Source organism: Carcharhinus amblyrhynchos, chromosome 5, assembly GCF_965287045.1.
Source record: "Carcharhinus amblyrhynchos chromosome 5, sCarAmb.v2.hapA, whole genome shotgun sequence".
NCBI classification, from domain to species: Eukaryota; Metazoa; Chordata; class Chondrichthyes; order Carcharhiniformes; family Carcharhinidae; genus Carcharhinus; species Carcharhinus amblyrhynchos.
The window spans coordinates 68,234,698-68,256,601 of NC_137328.1; the positions used below are offsets into that span (position 1 = coordinate 68,234,698).

General features: G+C 41.4%; 1 protein-coding gene across 1 annotated transcript in view; it reads right to left on the reverse strand.

The window, feature by feature from the left end:
• Positions 1-8,609: 8,609 nt before the first annotated feature.
• The window catches only part of srfbp1 (serum response factor binding protein 1), a 202,637-nt gene continuing 189,342 nt past the window's right edge, over positions 8,610-21,904 (reverse strand). Inside the window, exons 6-8 of the mRNA XM_080188964.1 lie at positions 11,909-12,593; positions 11,743-11,777; positions 8,610-9,800 (exon numbers count right to left, since the gene is read on the reverse strand). Coding sequence (XP_080045090.1) covers positions 9,628-9,800; positions 11,743-11,777; positions 11,909-12,593 — 893 coding nt within the window. The 3' untranslated portion in view covers positions 8,610-9,627. The remainder of the gene's footprint in view (positions 9,801-11,742; positions 11,778-11,908; positions 12,594-21,904) is intronic.

Below are 21,904 nucleotides of genomic sequence, written 5' to 3' on the forward strand. Positions count from 1 at the left end.
TATCACATAAAATATGATGAGTGATCAAAATAGAGAACTTTGTAAACATCTTGTTTCACATTCAGCCCAGGTTCAGCAGCGATGGCAATAGCAGTCACTTAATGACAATGATTTGTTCTTCACTGTTGACAAGGATGGCTTATGTTTCACATCCAATTTAATCATTTATGGAATCCCATTGACTGTAAAATTTTGTTTTTGCTAGGAATGATTTAACACACATAGGGCATCATATGACAGATTGCTCCAAGATTGTCCTGATTTTCTTTGGGCTAGCCGGGTATATCTTCTTCAAGTTTTGTTGTGGCATCATGAAACATCTTTTGAGATATTTTCCTGTCATGTATCAGGCGCCGATGTGGCGGATTGGATGCTTTCTTTAAAAATAAAATGGACGTTAGATAATCCTTGCATCTTTTGAATGGACAACTATCAGATCTTTAACCAATCTTCAACTCACCTTTTTGGGTAATCTAGTATCAGGCATTTAGCCAAGGTTAGTATCAATGTCTTTACCCCTTTGTATTTATTTGAGGACTTGATGCCTGAGATCTTGTCCCACCAGCAATTTATTTTGTAGGGGAGACAACCATCTTGATTTCTAGCATTTAAGAACATAAGAAATAGGAGCAGGAGTAGGCCATCCAGCCCTTCGAGCCTGCCCCGCCATTCAATAAGATCATGGCTGATCTGTCGTGGCTCAGTTCCACATTCCCGCCCTCTCCCCATAACCCTTAATCCCCTCGCTTATCAAAAACCCATCAACCCGCGTCTTAAAAATATTTAGCGAGGCAGCCTCCACCACCTCAACGGGCAGAGAATTCCAGAGATTCACCACCCTTTGAGTGAAGAAGTTCCTCCACAACTCCGTTCTAAACCGCACCCCCCTTTATCTTGAGGCTGTGCCCCTAGTCCTACTGTCCTTTCTGAGTGGGAAGAGCCTCTCCACCTCTATCCTATCCATCCCATTCATCATTTTATACATCTCAATGAGATCTCCCCTCATTCTTCTAAACTCTAACGAGTACAAGCCTAGCTTATACAGCCTCTCCTCATAGCTCAACCCCCTCAACTCCAGTATCAGCCTAGTAAACCTCCTCTGCACTCCCTCCAAGGCCAAAATATCCTTGCGTAAGTACGGCGACCAAAACTGCACACAGTACTCCAGCTGCGGCCTCACCAGTGCGGCTATACAGCCGCAGCAAGACCTCCCTACTTTTATATTCAATCCCCCTTGCTATGAAGGCCAGCATCCCATTAGCCTTCCTGACCACCTGCTGTACCTGCAGGCTGGGTTTTTGCGACTCATGCACAAGGACCCCGAGGTCCCTCTGCACCGTCGCCTGCTGCACTTTTTTGCCCCGTAAGTAATAGTCCTTCCTACCATTATTCCTACCAAAGTGGACCACCTCGCACTTGCCAACATTAAATTCCATTTGCCATTTCCTGGCCCATTCGCCCAGCCTATCTAGATCCTTCTGCAGACTCTCCACACCCTCTGCGCAATTTGCCGTTCCACCAATCTTGGTGTCATCAGCAAATTTCGACACCATACACTCGGTTCCCTCCTCCAGATCAAAGCCTACCACTGTGGACCACAAGTGTGCTTTCTTTTCCTAACTGAGACAGCCCAGTGGCAAAGCTATGTTCATAGCTCAGACAATTGGTGTGTGCGCATCAGGCATCATAGGCCATCCATGTAGCGGATTTTACATGCAGCTATCCTGAATCTGTCCTGACACTGGTTCTAGATAGAAGAAGCTGAAATGTGAAGCAGACTGATTGTAAATTTTTGTCATGAGAAAGCACTGGTGCCATTTTCATTACCACAATATCATGCCATTTCTCAAAGTCGTAGGATGATGGGCTAGTGGAGAAGCAGTGAACATGGATTCTTGGGATGTTGTAGTTGTGAAGTTGAACACAGGTAATTCCCGCAGAGTCTCTTCCCCCATCCACTGGATATCAGCACCTTGTGTGACTAAGCAGTTGCATTTAGGATCATTTACCTTTGTAGAATGAGAAAGGGGCAAAAAATGGTGCCCTGAGCAATGTTTGCTTCACCAATTCTTGACTACTTTACCATAGCTGATAGAAATTTAACACGTGATCAAAACAATAAGAGGACAAAATATAAGTACAATAGCTTGGAAAATAGGATGAGTCAATAATTATGCCTAAAGATGAAGTGCTCTGATCAAAAGGGAATAAAAATCACACAAACTCAATATTGTTGCTCTCATCAAAACCTATTTAGCACAATAATTTCAGCTGAAAGATTTTGGGGTGGGAGATACACTTTCTGCTGAACAGGGGAATTTAGAGGTGCAAAATTCAATATCTTGGAACTTTCCCAAAAATTACAAAGGTGGCAGTGCGGGTGGCGGGGGAATTCACTGACCTGATGAGATGGCCAGCAGGAAATCTGATGTATTGCTGAATGGGGCTTTGGCTAAAAATCAGGATTCTCAATGGGCATGAAGGCAATTGGGATTTACCCTCCCCATCAGACCCAATTGGGTTCCCATTCAGAGCTAGGAGCAGCCTAATTATTATGCAAACCCGCTAATTGTAATACAATTAGTGGGCTGGGTGGCCCATTAAGTGGCCTCCCATGATTCACCCTCCTCTCCAGTGGGAACTGCACCAAATGGGCTCTGGTGCTGGTAATGACCAGGGTGACCTGGCATGCTAGGCCCTGAGAGGGTTCAAGGAGATAGGTCCAGTGGCCACTTGCCCCTTTGCTGCTGCCAGGCTGCAGAGGGAGGGTCTCCATGAGTCCTGGGGTGTGGGTGGCCTCAGACTGGGGGAAAAGGGTTGATCTCCACACTGTCCCCTGGGATGAGGGTCCTGTAGCTGGATTACCCTTTCTAGCCTTGGTAGGTCTGAAGATCAGTAATGGCATAGTGATTTTAGGCAGCTCTGTTCTCAACACCTTCATTGCTATCTGTCCGCTGTGAAAACTTTGAAGTGGCTGGGTCACTTTATCTCCATGTCCCCTGGAGAGCTGGCATGCTTTTAAATCACAGTAGCATTCAGTTCTACAGCAGGGATTCTCCTTCCTCTCAGTTGTGGGAATGATCAGATCCCTTTGAAGTCCTCTGACAGAGAGATGTCAATTTCACTGTGGGGGGGGGGGTCCTTTTGCACAGCTGTTCACTCAGCCCCAATGTATTCTCTCATCTTTTGTTTGAAGTCTCTGAGACTTCCTAGAAAGCTGAAGACTTTGAACACACTCTATTCCATTGAAAACCTTTCAGCTGATTATTTACCTTTCACTTCTTGCTTGATTAATTCTTAAGTATCCCCAGTGTCCCTAATTGTAATGTTTACAAAGATTCTAAGCCTAATTAACAGCTTTAGCTTATTCAAAGGAAATAAGTGGTCTGCCAAAATGGAAGTGAAATCACTTAACCTACTTCGAAGAAACCAGAGCCGTCAATCAGGCTCTGATGAAACCAAAAATTAATTCTATTATGACATATATACGTATTCTAAGAGTTTCTAGAAGGGACAAGGTCATTATAACGAGTTTAAAATTCTCATGTAGGAGTTGACCATCAGTCCTGGATGAGAATCATTTGTTGAGTTGGTATGAGAATGTGCAATGGAACACTGCTCCTTAGGACAGATCATCTGACCATCACCAACACAATCCCTTGGCTTTGAAGCAAAAACAAAACTAAATGTGCATTCTCACTCAGAATACTGAAAGGTGAAACTGGTTGGCCAGAGGAATGACAAAAATGTTAACTCATCAGTCATTCAACATACAAATCAAACTGCCAAAGGCAGCCTGGAAAGTGAATTTGCAGAATGCTGCCGTGATCATAATACAATTGAATTCCCAAGACTTGAATTTTATGCTTCATTGCTGTGGGATTTGAGAGGGCAAGGGTGTAGAGTGAAGTTGTAAGGACTGGATTTTCTCCAAGGATTTTATGTTGGGGGTGGACAAGGCCACGGATGGGAAACCTGATCTTATGCCAACTGAGGCCCTTAAATGGCCTATTAGTGATCACTTAACACTTTTTCCTGTCCAGCCTCAATTTCTATGCTTGTGATGGATTGAAGATCAGTGAAGGAAGGCTGAAAAGAATCCAAGTTAGATCTGGGGCAAAAAGGCAGAGGGTGTCTCCATCAGAGGACCACTTCTGGCAACTCTCCAAGCTGGGACTGCCTCCTGGCTGAAGACAGAAGTCTCACCTACAGCCAATCAACACGCATTTGAATATAAAATGGCAATAGGTCAATCAGAGTACATCTCTGCCAATGCTTTGGATGGCAGAGACCAAGCCCCCATCCTCAGAAAAAAATCAGACCCATATTAAGTTTTAGAGTGACACACTTGAGTCCAAAGTAAGTGCTTTAAATATAAATACATATTATATAAGCATGAGCAGTTAAGTGGCTAAGATTAATATGATAAATAAATTAAAAGGCTTGGTGATTAAGTCTCCATATCTAAGGAAGGAAATATTCACCTTGGAAGTGGTGCAGTGAAGATTTGCTAGACTGGTTCCTTGAATGAAAAAGTTGTTGCAAGAGGTTCAGTAAATCAGCCCTACGCACTCTGGAGTTTTGAAGATGGAAAAGTGGTCCCCTTCAAACATTAAAGATACTGATGAGGTTTGACAGGTGGATACATAAAATATTGTTTTCCCAGGTTGGGGAATCTAGAATGCTGGGAGAATGTTGTCAAAGGGGTCAATCATTTATGACAGAGATGAAGAGAAATTTTTTCACTGAGGATTATGAATCTTAGGAATTCTCTGCCTCAGAAAATTGTGGGTGAATTTTTGAGGATATTAAAGGCAGGGATAGATAGATTATTGATCTCTCAGGATATCAAGGGATATGGGTAGTGGGCATGATCGTGGACTGGAGGCAAATGACCAGCTATTATTGTATTGAATGGCAGAGCAGGCTCATGAAGCTGTATAGTCTATTCCAGCTCCTTTTTCCACATTCTCTGTAGTACTGTTGTGCAATTAATTTTATTATACAGACTAACATATTTATTTTGGGGAACTGTTCCAATTTATACAAGTAATCCTGAACCTGCCTTGCTTAAATTGAGGGGTAGCAACAGCGAAATAAACACAGCTGTTGAAAATCTGTTACTGAAGTTTGTGGTCATTAGCTTTCTTCAAGTTAGGGAAAGGTCAATGTAGGCCAACAATGTAAAATTGCAATGCTGGTCTGTGTGGGGTAGGCTATGTGTTCAGCTCATCTGTAGCCAGATACATTTCCTGCAATTGGCCATGTGTGTTTTTCCATCATGAGTTGTGTGGTGTGCAGGGAGTGGGGGAGAACAAGAAATTACTCATTGAAGTGATGCTGCAGGCACCACAGAAGCAGGTGGAACAAGCGTGAAACTTTGCGACGATTGCAGGACTCCCCATGGTGCAGGGTGCCATTAACTGCACACACGTTTTCTGCATCCCTTATATTAATTCTGACATGCAGCACAATGGAAGCAGATTGCACTCCCTTAACATAGGGTGTAGAACATCAATCTAACAACAGTCGTGATCAATGTTCCCACTTTTTAAAGTAGCCTGTTAATTTCAATGCATGGTTCCTTACATTGCAGCCACATATGTGTATTATCTTAAAACAGGACAACTGGTGAGCAGCTTGCCTTCTGGGTAGCAGTGTTTCTGTACATGCATGGACCTCCGAGGGAACATTGGTCATGATTACTTCAATCTGTGGCAGTCTATTGTACCATCTACATTTCAGGCACAACAACAAACTAGGCAGGAGCCTCTGGGTGACAAGGGCTATGAAACCTTGGTACTCGTTTAGCCCAAAGCTTCAGTGCGCAACCCATGCACATGTGGAAAGTACATATTTATAAAACAAAGGCCAGGTTGCTGTACAAAATGAGATGGAACAGCGCATTGCTTAAACAATGCTTTCATTAGATCAGCAACAGCTGCCTGGATAGCTCTGAGGAGACCTGATGTATTAAGTTCAGAATATGTTAAAGTTCATCTTGGTCTGCTGAATGTTGCACAATCTAGTCATCACATGGGAACAGCCTTTGCCACCAAGTATGCAGCAAACAGCTGAAAAAGTGGAGGAGGTGGCAGCAACTAGCATGTGCCCTTTCTGGCTGAACTGACTGTGTTACTAGGACTGCAGCCAGAATTCCCATTTACACTTGGCCACAATGCTAAAAGAAAAGCGACCACCAAATAAATATTCCAAACCAAATTAACATATGAAGCTCCGCAAAAATCAATCACTCTTGCGAATTCCTTTTACACCTGTGTTTCATTTGCTTTTGGCCGTCGCTGTTTTGCCACAAAGTACTATCTCAAAGTCTGAGCATGGCTGCTGATTTCAGTGGGAGAAGCTGCAGATGACCTTGCAAGATGACATCAACTGGCTCTGGGTCTGGAAAGCCAAGCTTCAGACCGCACCATCTCACAACAGGCAACAACATGGAAAGGGAGGAGTGGCACTGGTGGGAAGACGACGACAGCAGGGTCATGCTCCATGATGCCACTGCCATTCCCACAGAGTGGTGTCTTAGCAATATATTACAAGATAGGTTACTGAACTGCTGCAACACCAAAAAAGCCACTTTGCACATCGGTATCCACAGCTATGATAGCAGCAGGCAGGGCTTTGATTAGAACTGTAAGAGCTTGCACGACTGAAAGCTGAGCTTCCAGTGCAATATCCTAACTTTGAGTAACTTCTGTTTGTGTTCCAATGGAAGCTGAGACATCAGCCATCAGATGCTGCAACGTGAATGGATCTTTAAGTGTCCTCATGTAAATGATCACTGTTTCCAAACTGAAAAGCATGGTTTCCAAGTTCTGCACAAAGTCTGGTACAAAGTTGATGCCAGATTTGACATTGCTTCGAACTTGAGTATTGTTGAAAAAGTATTTGTCAAAGCACTCAGGACTGCAGCCAGAATTCCCATTTACACTTGGCCACAATGCTAAAAGAAAATCCATCACCAAATAAATATTCCAAACCCAATTAACATATTAAGCTCTGCAAAAATTAAGGGTATAAGGATATACTGGTATTCTTGCAACATGTCCTGATAAGTGCCAGACGTAAAGCTTCAACATGTCTGTTTTCAACAATACTCAAATACTGTACTGCCAAATGATTAATTGCTCCTAACATCGACATCAATACTTTCCAGCAGACCTGCCAATGCACATAGATTTCTCTGTACACATTCATTAGCCTTCTTCTGTATGTCACTCTATGGATGTACTCAGCTTAATCCATTGCAGCATAATTGGTGTGCAATCCTGATTTCCTATGAATTGTCACCTGTATGATCCTAATTCCCTGACCGAGTTGTAGCCCATCTGTGCCTAGTCTCTCCTGGTCTAGTTTTGGTTGGTAATCTATGTAGAGTGTTAATATCTGAGCTGGTTGTTGCAAGTGTGAGAGTGAGTGACCGTGTTTCTTCTTCTTCACTGTCCTTCTGATTTTTCAATTGCTTCTCTATCACTGCCTGGCCAGCTTGTGGTCCTTGGAATCTAAAAGAAAAATGACGAAGAGTAGGGTTGTCATGATTGGAGGTGAATATTTGTTGATCAAAAGAGATTAAGCAATGAGGGGGAAGATAAAATTTGAGTAGGAGGATTAGGTTTTATCTTACTATCGTTTTTAATAGTTTTAGCCCTGTTACTGGTCACAGCCTTGATCACGGCTGCTCTAGTAATGGTAAGCATCATCTCTTCCATAAAAGTAAGAAGCTATCTATCCCCTGCCAGTCAGCTACTTCTGCCTCTCGTTACACACCATTACGTCCTGCAAGACAGGGAAGTGTATCAGTCAATATGGTACAAGACATTTGGGTGACATGGCTGCCATAGTTCACTAGCTGGGGGCTTGCAATGCAAGCTTCCAGATGTAATGTGAAGCTTACAGTGGTTCTAAGTATGAGAGTGAGGTGAAGCTATGAACAATAATTGTCATGATTGATAGTAATCAGTGGTAGATGAGCAATGGTGTATGGTGCATTGCGCAGTTTCTGAGGTTGCTGGTTCAGCTGGCATTTGACGATGCATTCGCTGACCACTTGTGTGAGATTACTGAACATTCTGCAACACTGCATTCAGGTCTTAGGGGCGGGAATGTTGACACTGACAACAGTGGGTGCCTGGTCCCACTGCCTTGCCATGTTTGTCTGTCGGGCCTCTTGTATATAGAAGACGTTGTTCTTCCTTGCCACCTCTTGCACCAAGGCTTCCAGTGCAACATCTGAGGGCCTTACAGCATGCTTTCTGCATCTCTTGCACTATCAGTCTTCGTCAAATACTCTCAGCATCTGCTGCTTTAAAAGGTGCAGTTTAGGTGTAGGTAGTGTAGGGTAACTTTAAATGTTGCTAACCGCACAGGAGTTTTGTCTCCCTTTTGAGGTATCCAGTCACTCAACAGCATGTCTAACATTGGGCAGCACACTGATATAATTTTATGAGATTTCTGCTCTGTCTGGAAAGGAAGCAATGGACTTGGGTGCATAATGCTTTGTGATCCCCACATTCATGTTTCCCCAGAAGAGCTAAGAGAAACGTCTAATGTAATTATGTTAACTATGGCAAAATAATCTTATTGCACTGCTATGTTGTGCTTTATTATTCAAAATTCTGTTATTATTCAAAACTCTATTGTCAGAAACAGTGGTAACATCTCAATTGCGAATCAAAACACCAAAAAGGAAACATAGCATAGCTACAAGATTCTGTTGACTTGATCATGATGAACAGTAGGACTTATGGTGGTTTTATGCTGTGAATGGTAATGGTGTTCCAGAATATAGATACTGTACAAGAATCAATAAATCATCATTTCACCCAAATTAGTTCATTGCTGGCAAAGGCAATCTGAAATTCTCTGGAGTCGTTAGCAGAGTAAAGGTTAATCAACATTTGAAAAATAAAAATCCTCCTCAAGAATTTCCAGACAATATCCATAGCTTTTGTTCTGGGCTTATAATCAATTATTAACTTTTTCTGAGCAGAGTAAGATATTTGCAACAAATTTACCATTTATTGCCAGATCTTATTCAGAGGATCCCAATAAACGCAGTCTAATTTGCATTAACCACTTTTCTTACTAACATTACTCATTGAAAGCTAGCGAAAAGTTGCCTTTAAATACACAAGGTTAAAGGATCTTGCTGTTGTGGGAACAAACAAAAGGAAAAGTAAGAAATTATTTTTTACAACACTAGCCATTACAAATTTGAAATTATCAAAACATTGAATGAGAACATTTACTGAATTATAAATACTTCAAGTAATGACCTAATTTAATTCTGTCACCAAACTTCAACATTTGCTTTATTCGAACATTTTGAATATTTTGTCTGAAAAATGTATCAAAAAACAATCTCATATTACATAATTATTTAATAAATCATGTATTGTATAATAATATGAATTTTAAATGTTTGGTCTTCCAGAAGGAAAACTGCAAGAAAAATCTGGAAACTCTCTGATAAATATGCTGCATTAAAATAAGTTCTACAATTGCTTTTGGCATAAAAACACAAGGACAGATGTTTGATGTCTGTGTGATAACTGTCATTATAGAGAATGGTCTTGAATATGAAATAATGTAATAAAATGTTTAAAAAAACTAATCATCAAATCTGATCTTTTTCCCCTGGAATGCAAGGATTTGGGTCTGCTGTTTCCGCTTTCTGCTCGCTTCCCAGGAGGGATGAAGTGATTGCTGTGGCTTTGGAATTACACCACCAGGCCTCCCACAAGATCTCTCACGAAAGGACAATCTTTTGTTTTGTATAACATCTGTACAGGCAAAAGTAACAATGTAAGAATTATGTTTTACAAGCAATTAGAGTTCATTTACAGTGCAATGTAATTATACAACTATATCATACTAGAGATTTTAGCTCAACATGCCATCCTCCCTTTGTATTACATCTTTTGAAAAGTATCAATCTTTATATTTTACTGGCCTTATACAATTAAGCACTCATTTTATCATTAGGGAAAATTTGATCCTCTACACAGCATCTGAAGTAAAAAAAATGAGAGAAGTTAATTAATTACGAAATTAACTAACTTTATACTACTTACTAAACTCTTAACTTAATTGCAGAAGAAAATAATGGGAACATTTCAAAGATAACAATTTGAATGTTTTTTTTTGTTTTAAAAGTGTCTGCAAGTTTTGATAGCCACAGTGTGGTTCAATCCGTTCTTCATAAAATATCTTCCCAGGTCCAGGATAGTGCAGTGAGTTAACATACTATCGCAGTTCTAAAATATGGGTTAGCATCCAGACAGAAACTGATGGAATGAAAATTTGTTTTGTTTGCCAGAGATAAAGGTTTTATATGGAATGGGCTGCTTAATTTCATCCTAGGTCTTAATGACCACAACTTCATATGGTTATCAGCAGATTACAAAGACTGAAGCATTATAAATTTACACTTGTACAACAGGAATGTTTTCTTTATTAAATCACATGATGGAGACAGAGTAGATGGATTCTTATTCTGCACTGTCTTGCAACATTGAATGATCAAGATAGAAGTGAGAAGGCATTGAATTTCCTTGCACTAATAAAACAATTGTTAACTGTCATTAAAACCCACCTGGTTCTCTAATGCTCTTTAGGGAAGGATGCCTGCCATCCTTATCTGGTCTGACCTAGATGGGACTCCGGATCCACAACATTATGACTGACACTTAACTGCCCGTGAAATGGCCCACACAAGCCACTCACTTCAAGGGCAATTTGGGATGGCTAACAAATCATTGGCCTTGTCAGTGATGCCTACATCCCATCAAAGGATAAAATAACATGTTTAAAAAATGAGGGGAAGAAAAAAAATTCCCAAAGCATATAATTTTATGTTTTGTCTAGTGCAATCTAGCATTTCAATGTCTTGTATGCCCCACATATCACCCTGTCCTGCTCATAGGAATCTTTTCAAGGATCAAAACTCTTCAGGCATCAATCAGTGTAGGTGGATAGTATGACATTTTTCTTCATTTACCGTCAAGAGCAAGGAAAGTTTTAGTTTTCATATTTTAGAAATCTGTGACTATTTACCTCATCAGAAAATTTAACAAATTGAGAGCAGTCCTTGGCATGATCTGTTAGAAAGGCCAGGCACATTGGGCTAATTGACCTAGTTTATTCTTTTATGAAGATGGTTGGGGATGATCAGTTGACTAATATAGTCAAGACTGAAATCAATATATATCTTGTCTCTAAGGATATCAAGTGACAGGGAGACAGAGCAGGAAAGTGGAGTTGATGTAGAGGTTTAGCCATGATTTTACTGAACGGAGGGGCCACATGGCCTACACACTTGCTCCTATTTCTCACGATTGTCCATGACTCCTGTATTTCTACTAACTTTCCTTTTTTGTGAATTTTCCCAGTCAAATCTGTAGGTGCACAAGAGTGGCCATTTACTCACAAATCCAACTCTCTCTCCCCAGCTTGGCATCTTCCCAGCAAAGACATAGGGCAAATCAATATCCCATCAATTTATGGCACCTCTAACAAGTGCACCTAACCACTCATTCCATCATGCTGGGTGTTCACTACTTGGTTACAAAATTTTCATGGTGCAATACACCTTAGTGCAACCACAGGGGAGCTTGAACCACTTGAAATTCAGTTCCAAAATTAGGGCTCATGCATATTTAGAAGATATTGGTCACTGGTCAAAACGATTGTGGAAAAGCCAATTAAAAGAAAAGTATCACTGACCTGATTTCTTGTTCTTAATATTTCCTTGAAAGTTGCTGAGAAAACAAAGAAAAAGATTTGAAGCTTAATTTAGCTTGCTGTTGAGAAACAGTTTTTATTTTTTGTATTATTTAGAACAATTTAATTCAAAAACAAATTAGAAACCAAAATTAAACCTGGTTCTTACCTCTTCTGCTTTGAAGCCTTTGAACCAGACAAACTATTACAAAATAAAGAATCAAATGTTGTTTTTGTGCTGCTTTTTTCGCCAGAACCCATGGGATCATTCTTTCCTTTATTTGTTTTACTTGCTATACTCTTTTTATCTTTTTTCACAGTGCTGCTTTCAAAAGTTGGATCAGATTCCTGCTTCTTTTTATTGATTCTTTTCACCTTTCCAATAAAGAAATCATCTTCCTCACTGTCGTCACTTGATGACTGATTGTAAAATCTCTCCTCTGTGCTATCGTCAAAGTACTTCTTTTCTTCTTCATCGGAGATATCCAGGTCGCTGGCATCGGCTTCAATAGGTTTCGTAATCGCTGATTTACTAGGAACTTTTAATTCTTCCTGCGTTCTCAACGGGGTGAACCTTTTTTCAATAGCCTTAGGGATTTGTGTCACTTCAGTAGCTTGGGTTATGGAGGTTCTATCTTCACGCAGAGCTACAGTTTCAAATTTGTTTACTGTTGCACTGGTTTGTTTGACAGCTGCTTTTTTGGTTTTCTCAGTCTTTTTTACCTCATTTGTTTTATCAGGTGCAATTTCTTCTGGGCTGGCCTGTTGTAATGAGTCTGTTTGCAGATTAGCTGCACTGTGCAATCCCTGCTTTTCTGTTTTTTGTCTCCACTCTTTGAATGAATTTACAGCAGCTGTAAAACAACAAGTAAAAATCTTCATGTAAAGCTTATTTCACAAGACCAGCTTTAAAATTATTTTATAATCGTATTTATCTGTTTTACAAAATAACTGTGCTTTAATCATTATTCCCCAACTTGGCTTTTTAGAGGAGTTAGTTATAGCTAGAAACCCATTTTGTAACAGTGTATACCCAGGCATAATAGTTTGTCATTTTGTAGTGTCACATATAACTGGTCAAACATGTTGTTCCTAAGTGGCAATGTCCATTTAAATGTTTTGTATTAGGAAGAAAAATGTGTTAAAATAAAATCTTCTCAAATTATTATCTTAAACATCCTATAATTCTTATAACATTTAATTCTTATTTAATTCAGCTGAGATTATTTTTTGTTATATTACATTACTTAATAAAAAATATCCAATATTTATTCTGATCTGAAAGTGACAGTCATGAATGAGATGATAATGCAGTATACATACATACATTTAAGATGATTAAATAAAGATTATTTTTTGAAGTTTGAATGATTTAAGTTATGATCATTTTTGGCTTTTAGTGTGAAGATTTGTTGGGAAGGCAGAGTGTCTCAATTTACAAAACTTAGAAAATATTTACTGTTGTTGGTCAATGCTAAAAAAATGTGTTCAACAGATTGATGTGTCTTGTGTGTGGGTGAAGACAGCATGCTTTTCACTTTTGTATGCTAGCTGTTTCTCATTTTCAGCTTACACCATTGGTAGCAGCAATGCAAAGAAAGAGCCAGTCTTTCCAAGGGTACACAGCCTATCAGCAAGTCCTCAGCTGTGCATCCTTGTAGCAACTCACAGAAACTGGGTCTCCTGCAGGATCTTCTTGCCTGCCGACAACACACCCCCAGATTTCCCGGCAGAGTGGGGTGGCTTCATTGGGAATTCCCATTGACTACAGCTGGACTAGATGATCCCACCGCTGAGAAAAATGCCACAGGGAGGCTACCGAGTCCCAGTGTTTTCAGTCCTTGGGACACATCATGAAAGGTCAATAGAGGGACCCTGACATTTGGGCAGCCCAGGGTCTCCATAAACTTTGCCCAAGCCTGAACTCGAGAGGACACGCCAGTTTTGCTGCAGGGCATTAACACAGCACAGAGGATACCTGCTATGAGTAATAAGCTCAACTAAGTTGGAGCAGTCAATGGGTGCCATAGGCGGTCTCTGACAGGAGGGACCAATATGTTCAACTGATCAGCCATTGCCTTCCACTCCTAACAACAAGGGAGTCAGCAGCAGAGACACAGTTGGGAGACTGGAAACAGCATAAGTGGTGAGGCAGTGGGGAAACTGCAAACAATGCAAGTGGACAGGCACTGGAGAGATTGAGAACAGTGCGAGTGAAGAAGTGTGAGTAAGAGAGTTTGGAACAACAACTTTTCTAATTACTTGCTGTACAACAACCTTTGAGATTCATGCACTGGGACATCCAGATCCCTGTGTGCCTCAGACCTCTGAAATCTCTCACCGTTTAGATCATAAGCATCTTTTTTATTCTTTCTGCCAAAATGGAGAATTTCACATTTGCCCACATTGCACTCCATTTGCCAGATCTTTGCCCACTCATTTAACCTGTGCCCCGTTGTAACCTTCTTATGCCTTCTTCACAATAGACTTTCCCACCTATTTTTGTGTCATCAGCAAATTTAGCAACCACACCTTCAGCTGCTTCATCCATGTCATTTATCTAAATTGTGAAAAATTGAGATCCCTGTGGCACACCACTCATCACACCAGGCCAAAAAGACCCATTTATTACAACTCTTTTCCTGTTAGCTAGCCAATCTTCTATCCATGCCAATATGTTATCCCCTACATCATGAACATTTATTTTTCATAATAATCTTTGATATTGCACTTTAACAAAGTCTTCTGGAAATCTAAGTACAGTAGAACCACAGCACATGTAACTTCTTCAAATTCCAATAAATTAGTTAAGCATTATTTTTCTTTCACAAAACTATGTTGATGCTGACAAATTACCTTGAAGTTTTCTAAGTGCCCTGCTATCACAGATTTAACAATGGTTCCTAACATTTTTCCTATGACAGATAGATTAAATGGTCTGCAGTTTCCTGTCCCCCTCCCTTTTTGAATAAAGGCATTACATTTGTTATTTTTCCAATCTTTAGGACCTTTCCCAAATCTAGGTAATTTTGCCAAATTAAAACCAATGCATCAGCTAAGACCTTAGGATGAAGTCCATCTGGATCTGAGAATCTGTCAGCCAGTTGACCTAACAATTTGCTCAATATCATTTCCCTGGTGATTCTAATTTTCCCAAGTTCCTCCTCCCTTCTGTTTCTCGATTTACAGCTATTCTGGGATGTTACTCATGTCTTCTACAGTGAAAACTGTTACAAAATACTGTTCAATTGATATTGTTATCTTTCTGTTATCAATTCCCCAGACACTTCCTATAGGATAACACTCACTTTGTTAACCCTTTTCTTATTTAAATATCTATAGAAATTCTTACAATGTGTCTTTATATTACCAACACCCCAAATGTACCTCAATATTTTCACTCCTTATCAATCTTCTTATCATTCTTTGCTGTTCTCTATGTTCTTTCCAGACTTCTGACTTGCTGTCCATCTTTGAGCAATCATATGCTTTCTGTTTATGTTTAATATCGTCTTTAACTTTTTTAGCCAAGCACAATGATGGGCCCACCCCTTGGAAGGGATCTATTCTGTATGTCTGCACTGAATCTAATAACCTATCCCTTGACTACATTTGCCAGTTCACTTTAGCCAGCTCTGCTTCAATGCCCTCTTAAGTGCCCTTCTTTAAGTTTGAAATACTAGTCTTGGGCGCATTCTTCTCTCCCTCAACCATTGTGGGATTGAAGCTGGTCACTAAACTGCAAACCTTTTTTTGACAATTTCTTGGCAAAATTCTACCTACCGATAGATAAGACTAGATGGTTCCTTAATTTTACTTTCAACCAAAGAACCACCAATTTGAGAATGATGTAAATATGTAATAGAAGTGCCTCTTCCACTATATTGTTGGGACTATTTACAACTTCAGCTTGTTGCAACAAAGAAATGCATACATCTCCTTGGTGTTGCAAAAATATTGTCCTTCATTTTGTGATCCACGAGTTTCCTACATGATTGTGACATGATATTACAGAATCTGACATTATTGAACCATTAGGCGTGTGGGCTTTTGCTTATTGAAGCAATGAATAACATTTGAGCAGTTGATACAATAGTTGCAGCTTCAAATTTACAAAATGCTTGATCAATCACTTTGTTAACAAAACTCTCTTTTCCAAAATATGACTTAGCCTTTTAAAAAAAAACAAATAATAGCTCAGATCTGAAGATCACCAGCAAAGGAACAGAACTGCCATTTGCTATGTTTGTAACTTTCCAGGCATTTTTTGAGCAAATATTGCCATTGCCAGATGGCTGCTCCAGCGTGATGCACTCTATAGGGCATTTCTGGTGTTTGTGAAAGGACAAACAACTGTGAACCTCTTCAACCAACCACACTGAAAAATCCTCACTCACTGTGGAGCCAATGTTAACCATGCTATGATTCACTGATTTCTATGCGATCGCTACATATGACACCGGAATCAGGCACTCAGGAATTGCCTTCTGGCATTGACTGCAATCTTGTGCCACTGTCTTTTGAACATTTACCCTACTCCTATTTCTTATGTTCTTATGTTCTTATTTACCCAAATGGTCTTCTGGCCTCCTGTGGACACAGCAGTTCTGTCATCCGGTATGCATGGGCAGCATGGTGACGCAGTGGTTAGCATAATTGAATGGGGTGTCCAAATTGTGAGGAGTTAGCACGAATTATATCCAGTTGGTACTTTTTCATGGAGAGCTGTATGGAGGCTGGAGCAGGTAGTGGAGGCCCTTATAGAAGTTATTCTAACATGAAAAATGTTTGAAGAATGTCCCAATATGACAAACATGTACTCCAAGGATTTCATTAGCGTCTTTGTTGGAGGAAGTACAAAGGATAGATCATAGAACCCTACAGTGCAGAAAGAGGCCCTTCGGCCCATCGAGTCTGCACTGAACACAATCCCACCCAGACCCTACCCCCAATATCACTACATGTTATATCCACTAATCCCTCTAACCTATGCATCCCTGGACACTAAGGGGCAATTTCTTAGCATGGCCAATCAACCTAACCCGCACATCTTTGGACTGTGGGAGGAAACTGGAGCAGCCGGAGGAAACCTGCAAAGACACGAGGAGAATGTGCAAACTCCACACAGACAGTGACCCGAGCTGGGAATCAAACCCAGGACCCTGGAGCTGTGAAGCAGCAGTGCTAACAACTGCACCACCGTGCTGCCCATGCATACCGGATGACAAAACTGCTGTGTCCACAGGAGGCCAGAAGACCATTTGGGTAAATGTTCAAATGACAGTGGCACAAGAGTGCAGTCAATGCCAGAAGTCAATTCCTGAGTGCCTGATTCCGGTGTCATATATAGCGATTGCATAGAAATCAGTGAATGCATTCTAAAATGCAATATCCTCAACTGTACCAGTATCTTCCAACAGTGTTCAATGCACCACACTTCTATCATTCACCCTTCAGCTCTCTATCACATCATTACTTATTAAAAAACTCCTTTCTGTTTATAGACAGGTAGTGAGTGAAGAAATCCAGGCTGTTTAAGTTAATTCCCTATCCTGTCTGTAACACAATGCGTAGACTGAGGATGCATCCAGGACATCTTGTTGTGATTAGGGAGGTGGAAAACGATTGGTGATTAAGAGGCCACGTTCAGCATGCAACTTCAGCAAGAGGAGATTATTGCTGTTACAACTGTTAACCCTAATTTTTCCAAATGACCTCTTCCCACATTGAAATCATCAAGAAAGGTTTGCTTGTCTGATTTTGGCACAATAGCAATCAAGGAGTGGAGGTCATCATAATTTTTTTTTCTTGAGTTCATCAGGGTTGGTCACAGTAGGGGCATATGCACTGCTGCATGTTGCTTGTCTGTTGCTGTGCCAGATGAGCACTATTGGAGGATCATCAATATCTCTGGGAAGACGAGGCAGCTTACAGATGAGATGGATCATGACAGCAAAGCCTATGTCAGCTTCATCTCATTCTTCTTTTCCCCAGCCATTGTAAAAGAATGTATAACCTGCACCAATTTTCCTGAGCTGACCCGAAGTAGATGGGTCTTGGTGAGGATGGCAATCTGGATGCTCTACCTAGCCAGCTTTCTACCAACAGCAATTTGTGTTCCAGGTTTATTGACTGCGGCGTTGTTCATGTGGATGGACACGTTTCCAGAGCCAATAGTGACCAGTGTCACCTTTTTTTTTCTGAATTTAACATGATTGCGTTGCTGAGATCTCTGCCAGCTGTGGCCTGCAGGAAGGGGTATGAGGAGCAGTAGCCTCATCCTTATACTGGGGAGGAGTGGGGGGGGGGTGGTGTTGAGTAGTGTGGTCCTCTTTAGTTGTCAGGTGGCTACCAAGTTCCACTTAGAATCATAGAAAAACTACAGCACAGTCAGGCCCTTCAGCCCATAAGTTGCACTGATCATGTCTCTACCTACTGGGCTTACCTATAACCCTCAATCCTATTAAGTCCCATGTATTCATCCAGTACATAGGGTCTTAAAAGACCCTACTGAATTTGCCTCCACCACCACTGATGGCAGCCGATTCCACTCACCCACCACCCTCTGAGTGAAAAACTTACCCCTGACATCTCCTGTGTATCTACTTCCCAGCACCTTAAACCTGTGTCCTCTTGTGGCAGCCATTTCAGCCCTGGGAAAAAGCCCCTGAGAATCCACCCGATCAATACCAGTCAACATCTTATACACCTCTATTAGGTCCCCTCTCATCCTTCGTCTCTCCAAGGAGAAAAGACCGAGCTCTCTCAACCTACCCTCATAAGGCATGCCACCCAATCCAGGCAACACCCTTGTAATTGTCCTCTGCACCCTTTCAATGGCTTCCATATCCTTCCTGTAATGAGGCGACCAGAACTGAGCACAGTACTGGGGTCTGACCAGGGTCTAATACAGCTGCAGCATTATCTCCCAACTCCTAAACTCAATGCCTCGACTAATGAAGGCCAGTACACCATACGCCTTCTTATCCACATCCTCTACCTGTGAAGCCGATTTGAGAGTCCTGTAAACCCAGACCCCAAGATCATTCTGACCTTCCACACTGCTAAGAGACTTACCGTTAATATTATATTCCTTCATCCCATAGGACCTGCCAAAATGTACCACCATACACTTATCCGGATTGAAGTCCAACTGCCACTTCTCTGCCCAGTCTTGGATCCTATCTATGTCTCGTTGCAACTTCTGACATCCCTCCAAACTATCCACAACACCTCCAACCTCGTGTCATAGACAAACTTACCAACCCTCCACTTCCTCATCCAGGTTATTTATAAAACTCATAAACAGCAAAGGTCCCAGAATAGATCCCTGGAGCACTCCAGTGGTGACCGACCTCCATGCACAAAAAGATGCATCTATAACCACTTGCTGCCTTCTGTGGGCAAGCCAGTTCTGGATCCACAAAGCAATGTCTCCTTGGATCCTATGCTCCCTCACTTTCTCAATAAGCCTTGCATGGGGGACCTTATCGAATGCCTTGCTGAAGTCCATTTAAACCACATCCACCGCTCTTCCTTCATCAATGTGTTTAGTCACATTTTCAAAAAACTCAACCAAGCTCGTAAGGCACGATCTGCCTTTGACAAAGCCGTGCTGACTACTTTTGATCATACTATACTCCTCTAAATGTTCATAAATCCTGTCTTGCAGGATCTTTTCCATCAATTTACCAACCACTGAGGTTAGACTCACTGATCGATAATTTCCTGGGCTATCTCTATTCCCTTTCTTGAATATAGGGGCCACATCCGCAATCCTCCAATCCTCCGGAACCTCTCTCATCTCCATTGATGACGCAAAGATCATCGCCAGAGGCTCTGCAATCTCTTCCCTCGTCTCCCACAGTAATCTGGGATACATCCCATCTGGTCCTGGCGACTTATCTATCTTGATGCTATTCAAAAGCTCCAACACATCCTGTTTCTTAATGTCAACATACTCAAGCTTTTCAGTCCACCACAAGCCTGCACTACAACCACCAAGATCTTTCTCCACCGTGAATACTGAAGTAAAGTACTCATTCAGCACCTCTGCTATTTCTACTGGTTCTATACAAACTTTCCCACCGTCACATTTTATAGGTCCTATTCCTTCACATCCCATCCTTTTACTCTTCACATATTTGTAGAACGCCTTAAGGTTTTCCTTAATCTTACCTGCCAAGGCTTTCTCATGACCCCTTTTGGCTCTCCTAATTTCCTTCTTAAGTTCCTTCCTACAAGCCATATACTCCACTAGATCCCTAACATTACCTAGCTCCCTGAACCTTTTGTACGCTTTTCTTTTTGACTAGATTCGTTACAACTTTCGTGCACCACGGTTCCTGTAACCTACCAAAACCTCCCTGTCTCATCGGAACATTGTTGTACATAACTCCAGACAAACATCCCTTGAAAATCTGCCACCTTACTTCAGTACACTTCCCTGAGAATATCTCCTTCCAATTTACATCTCTAATTTCCTGCCTGATGGCTTCATATTTCCCCTTACTCCAGATAAACACTTTCCTAGCTTGCCTGATCCTATCTCTCTCCAATGCTAGTGTAAAGGAAATAGAGTCATGATCAGTATCACCAAAATGCTCTCCCACAGAAATCTGACACCTGTCCAGGTTCATTACCAGATCGAGTACAGACTCTCCTCTTGTAGGCTCATCCACATACTGTGTCAGGAAACCCTCCTGAACACACCTAACAAACTCCTCCCCATCCAAACCCCTTACCCTAGGGATATTCCAATCGATATTTGGGAAATTAACATCTCCCATCACGACAACTCTGTTATTATCACATCTCTCCAGGATCTGTTTCTGTACCTGCTCTTCAACAACCCTGTTACTATTGATTGGCCTAAACAAAACACCCAGTAAAGTTATTGACCCCTTCCTGTTCCGAACTTCCCCCCACAGAGACTCCGGAGACAATCCCTCCATGGCGTCCACCTTCTCAACAGCCATGCCACCATCCCTGATCAACAGTGCCACTCCCCCACCTCTTTTGCCTCCCTCCCTGACCCTCCTGAAATATCTGAAACCCAGCACGTGAAGTGTCCAGTCCTGTCCCTGAGATATCCAAGTCTCTGTAATGGCCACCACATCACATTTCCAAGCAGTGATCCACGCTCTAAGCTCATCCACTTTGCTCACAACACTCCCAGCGTTAAAATAGACACATCTCAAACCTTCGGTCTGAGCACTCCCCTTCTCCATCACCTGTCTATCCTCCCTCTTACACTTGACAATCCCTCTCAATTTGCGAGCTAACCACCTCGCTCCCAGTCACTTCATTTTGATTCCCTCCCCCCAACCATTCCACTTCTGTTTCCTTCTAGTTTAAAATAACCCTATGGCCTGAGTTGACACTGTAGGTTTGTGGCTACAGCTCCCAGTGATGTTCAAGACCACTGACCTTCGATTGGTCTCACCCACCCAGTTTGCCCAAACCAGTCTTCACATTTCAGGGTAGACAAATTCCTATGTTGGCGTGGGTTGGTGACCCAGACAACTACCTTCACCTGTTTTGGCCCGCCCACGAAGTGGTGTAGTTGCTGTTGCGAGCTTACAACTGCTTGGAGCCACTGGTGAGAGATGGGTGAATGTGAGGACTAATATAGGATGAACCACACCAAAGAATTCAGCAAGCCCACCTCCAAAAGGAGCGAGCCCTCCCTTACTCCCACTCTTCTCTTACTCCATTATTAGATGTCACAGATATTTGTACATATGCTACCTATAAAACAAAAAAAAGTTTGTTGTTTTTCCTCAATGTACTATTATTTTAAAGTATTTCTTACAGAAAAATGTAAATTATCACTGCACCTTATTGCAGTTTTTTTTCAACATTTGCTACTTCAAAAGAAAACATGCTCATGATATGCCTCAGATTGAGTGCAAGGCAGATTGATGGACTTTACAGATTTCATCCACACAGGAGGCTGCTGCAAAACTGGATGAAGTATTGAATTTGACATTGCTTTAAAACAGACAGAGAGGTGGATTTTCATTCTCAGCATTTTGGTTTGACTCCAAATGGAATGCGAACCTCTCCTTCTGGCTGAAAGGTTCCCACACAAAATTAATTCCCATAGCCATGACTCAGGGCCACAGCATTTAAGTTCCAATTGAGTAAACACCTGACAATTCAC